Here is a 3,102-nt window from a genome sequence, read left to right on the forward strand (position 1 = left end):
TTTCTTTCCCCCAGCTTTTAGTGATGATTATGTTGTCATGGGTCATGGCATCATGTATGGGACATCCTTTTGGTCAGCTGGGATCAGCTGTTGTCACTGTGTCCCCCCCTCAGATTATGATGCACCACCTACCTGCTCAGTGGCAGGACAGCGTGAGAAACAGAAAATACCTAGATGCTGTGCAAGCGCTGTTGAGCAATAACTAAAAAGCCGCTGTGTTATGGAGACTGTTTTGGGCACAAATACAAACCACAGCACCACAGAAGGAGCTATGAAGAACGTTAACTCTCTTCCAGCCCACACCTGTACAACTATTCAGAACAATAGCTTCAAAAAGTAGTTATCTCATAGCAAGTGTTAGAATTTGCAGTAGCCGAGCTTTCTCTTCTTGAGATGCAGATAAGTGATGGAACAAACAGGCAAGTGAAACAAATCCAGAGTAAATTCACTACATATTAATTTCTCATGCCCCTGTCTAGAACCTTAGAGCTATTTTCAAATTATACCAAAACATCTGCTGCTGCTCTTCTTCGAGAGGCCACTCCAGGTAGGTCTTTGTGTTCATGATCTTCCGCAGCTTGCAGAACCTTTTGGGAATGGCTTTGCTCTGAATGGGCTCCAGGAGGATGAGAATCGCCGCGTCGTTGTTCTCATCAAAGAGGCGGAAATGCGAGAAGTCCAGCTCGTACTTGCACCACTCGCTCTGCACAAAGTGCTCGGACAGCACAAAGAGCGTTTTGCGGCTCTTCTCAATGGAGTCGATGATGTTGTCCACGATCCACTTTCCCGGCACAAAGTCTCGCTTGTGCAGGCAGAGCCGGAAGGGAGGGCAGGCCTGCTCCAGCTCCCGCACCATGGTGTTCTCCACCCACTCGGAGTCGTTCTCGCTGTAGGAGACAAAAGCGTCGTAGCAGACGTCCTTTGGCGGCGCACGCTTGGGCTTCCGCCTCGCTACAGCGCCAACCTGCGCCCCTCTCACCGCCAGCGGAGAGTCACACACGTACTTGTCCGGCCACCCCACCAGCACCTGGGCTAGCCTGGCCTCGTGGTGGATGAAGGAGAGGAACTCACAGGAGCAGATGAAGTTGTTGTCACTGGCATCCAGCAGCTCCATTCTCCTGAAGGACTCAAACTCCTCCTTGGAGAAACTGTTCAGCTTGTTTCTTCTGACGGACAAGGACACTAAGTTTGGAATGGGTGCGGCTCCCGGCAGCGTCTTCAGCTGGTTTCTTGTGAGGTACAGCTCCTTCAGAGATGGGAGCCGCCGTCCAAACTCCTTCAGGTTGTTTCCACTGACATCCAACACTTCTAGCGTGTCAGGAATGCAGGCTGTTACTTTAGGAATTTGAGTGCTGGACAGGTTTAAATATTTCAGGTGTTTTGGCCATTTACATTCCTCTGGAATCTCACCAAAATTATTTAGGCTAATGTCTAAAACAATTAGGTTTCCTAGATGAGATAAACTTTTACTTGTCATTTCTAAGTCACTCAGTGAATTCTGACTTAAATTTAGAGTTTGTAGTGATGGCCAAGCACCCTGACAGGCTGAATGTTCTAAACTCAGGTCTCCAAGCAAATTTGCACTGAGGTCAAGATATACTAATGACCGAAGATGTTGGGAAATTTTACATGGTACCAAAAAAACCTTGGTGTTTTGAACTGTGACTCTCGTAAAAAGAGATAGTAGACCTTCCACAGCCTCAAGATCTGTAAACAAATAAAATTCTTCTATAGATAATTTCTTTATTGTGAAAACTCTAAGTGTCTGTGATTTCTTTGCTTGAAATTCGATTTTCCACTGTCCAGTGCCCAAGAGTCTACAGTCTACCAGCTCCAGCTCCACTAATTTTGGCATGTCTTCTAAAATGCTGACAATCTCAGGCACAGTAGCATCTGTTAGTAAAGTCTGTCTAAAAGAAATTTTCTTTGCAAAAGATGAAGACATGACTCTCAATACTTGCATTTCTGCAGCACTGCTGAATGCTATTCTTCTCACTTCCAGCCAAGAGACAGAGTTCAGAAGGTCCCTAACAATTTCTGATAATGTATTAATACTTCTTATATTTATGATCATGTGATTTATCTCCTTAATTGATTTCAAACTTCCCGGCTCATACTGACTGAGATTGCTACCATCAATCCACAGCTTGTGCAGAAACTCAATGCCCTCAAAGTTCCCTTGCCTTATCACAGAGAACTGCGGGTTGCCCAGGTGGAGAGAGCTCAGGTTCCTCAGCCTAGAAAAGGGGGAGCTCTGCCCCAGGTCTCTGTAGGAATTGCCTTGAAGATGGAGGTGCTGGAGTGAAAAAAGGTGCCCAAACCACACAGGGGACAAGTGAGCCAAGCTGTTATTTGATAAGTCCAAGAGCTCCAGTCTTTCCAGGGACTGAAAGGAGTCCTCATCTATGGAGCTGATTTCGTTGGACTGCAGCAGCAGGGCTCTCAGGTTCACAGCCTGCTGCAGGTCCTGGGATTGGATGTGCTTTATCCTGTTGTGAGCCAGGTTTAACACTGTGATTTTGGCTGTGAGCCCAGTGGGAATGAATTCCAAGCCCACGGAGGAGCAGTTGCAAAGCTGACTGGCATCGCATGAAGGACAAGCCTGCTTCAGTGCTTGCTGCTCAGAGAGGCTTGCAGCTAAGACCATGTAGATGGCCAACACTTGCCAGGTGTGTGCAGTCATTATATTGCCTAAAATATGAAACACAGAGCAAATATAAGATGCATAGCTTGTCTTGGAGAAGCTACATTTTGGATAAATCTAAAATACAAGTTTTACTGTTCTGTCTTGTTGAAGGCACTGTTAAAATATTTGGTTTTTAACAGTTCAGAGTTGAAACAGATTCGTTTACTACTCTGATCCTCCTCCTGTTTAGTAAGTAGCCTTCAAACTTCAATCTCACTTCAGGTCTTTTTCTTCTGAATCTGTGAATAATATTTTATATTTCATTTTTTTACCACAGGGAGTCTCCTGTTTCAAATCCTGGTTACATCAAGAAGAGTCAGCATCTTACAGTAGATAGTAGTATTCAGGTTTAATACTTACTTCAAGCATATGTCTAATCTCTATTGGTACAATAGGGAGAAAAGAAATTCATTTGT

General features: G+C 45.0%; 1 protein-coding gene across 1 annotated transcript; it reads right to left on the bottom strand.

Moving 5' to 3' along the window:
- Positions 1–475: 475 nt before the first annotated feature.
- Positions 476–2,683, bottom strand: LOC102036739 (toll-like receptor 2 type-2). The gene has a single exon (XM_005415709.1). It carries the CDS (start codon positions 2,681–2,683, stop codon positions 476–478), a length of 2,208 nt encoding a protein of 735 aa, XP_005415766.1.
- Positions 2,684–3,102: the final 419 nt, after the last annotated feature.

This window comes from Geospiza fortis, unplaced genomic scaffold (assembly GCF_000277835.1).
Source record: "Geospiza fortis unplaced genomic scaffold, GeoFor_1.0 scaffold40, whole genome shotgun sequence".
NCBI classification, from domain to species: Eukaryota; Metazoa; Chordata; class Aves; order Passeriformes; family Thraupidae; genus Geospiza; species Geospiza fortis.

Bases quoted from the DNA above. Each gene is read 5' to 3' on its own strand.
- LOC102036739 (XM_005415709.1), bottom strand. From the start codon at position 2,683: ATGACTGCACACACCTGGCAAGTGTTGGCCATCTACATGGTCTTAGCT.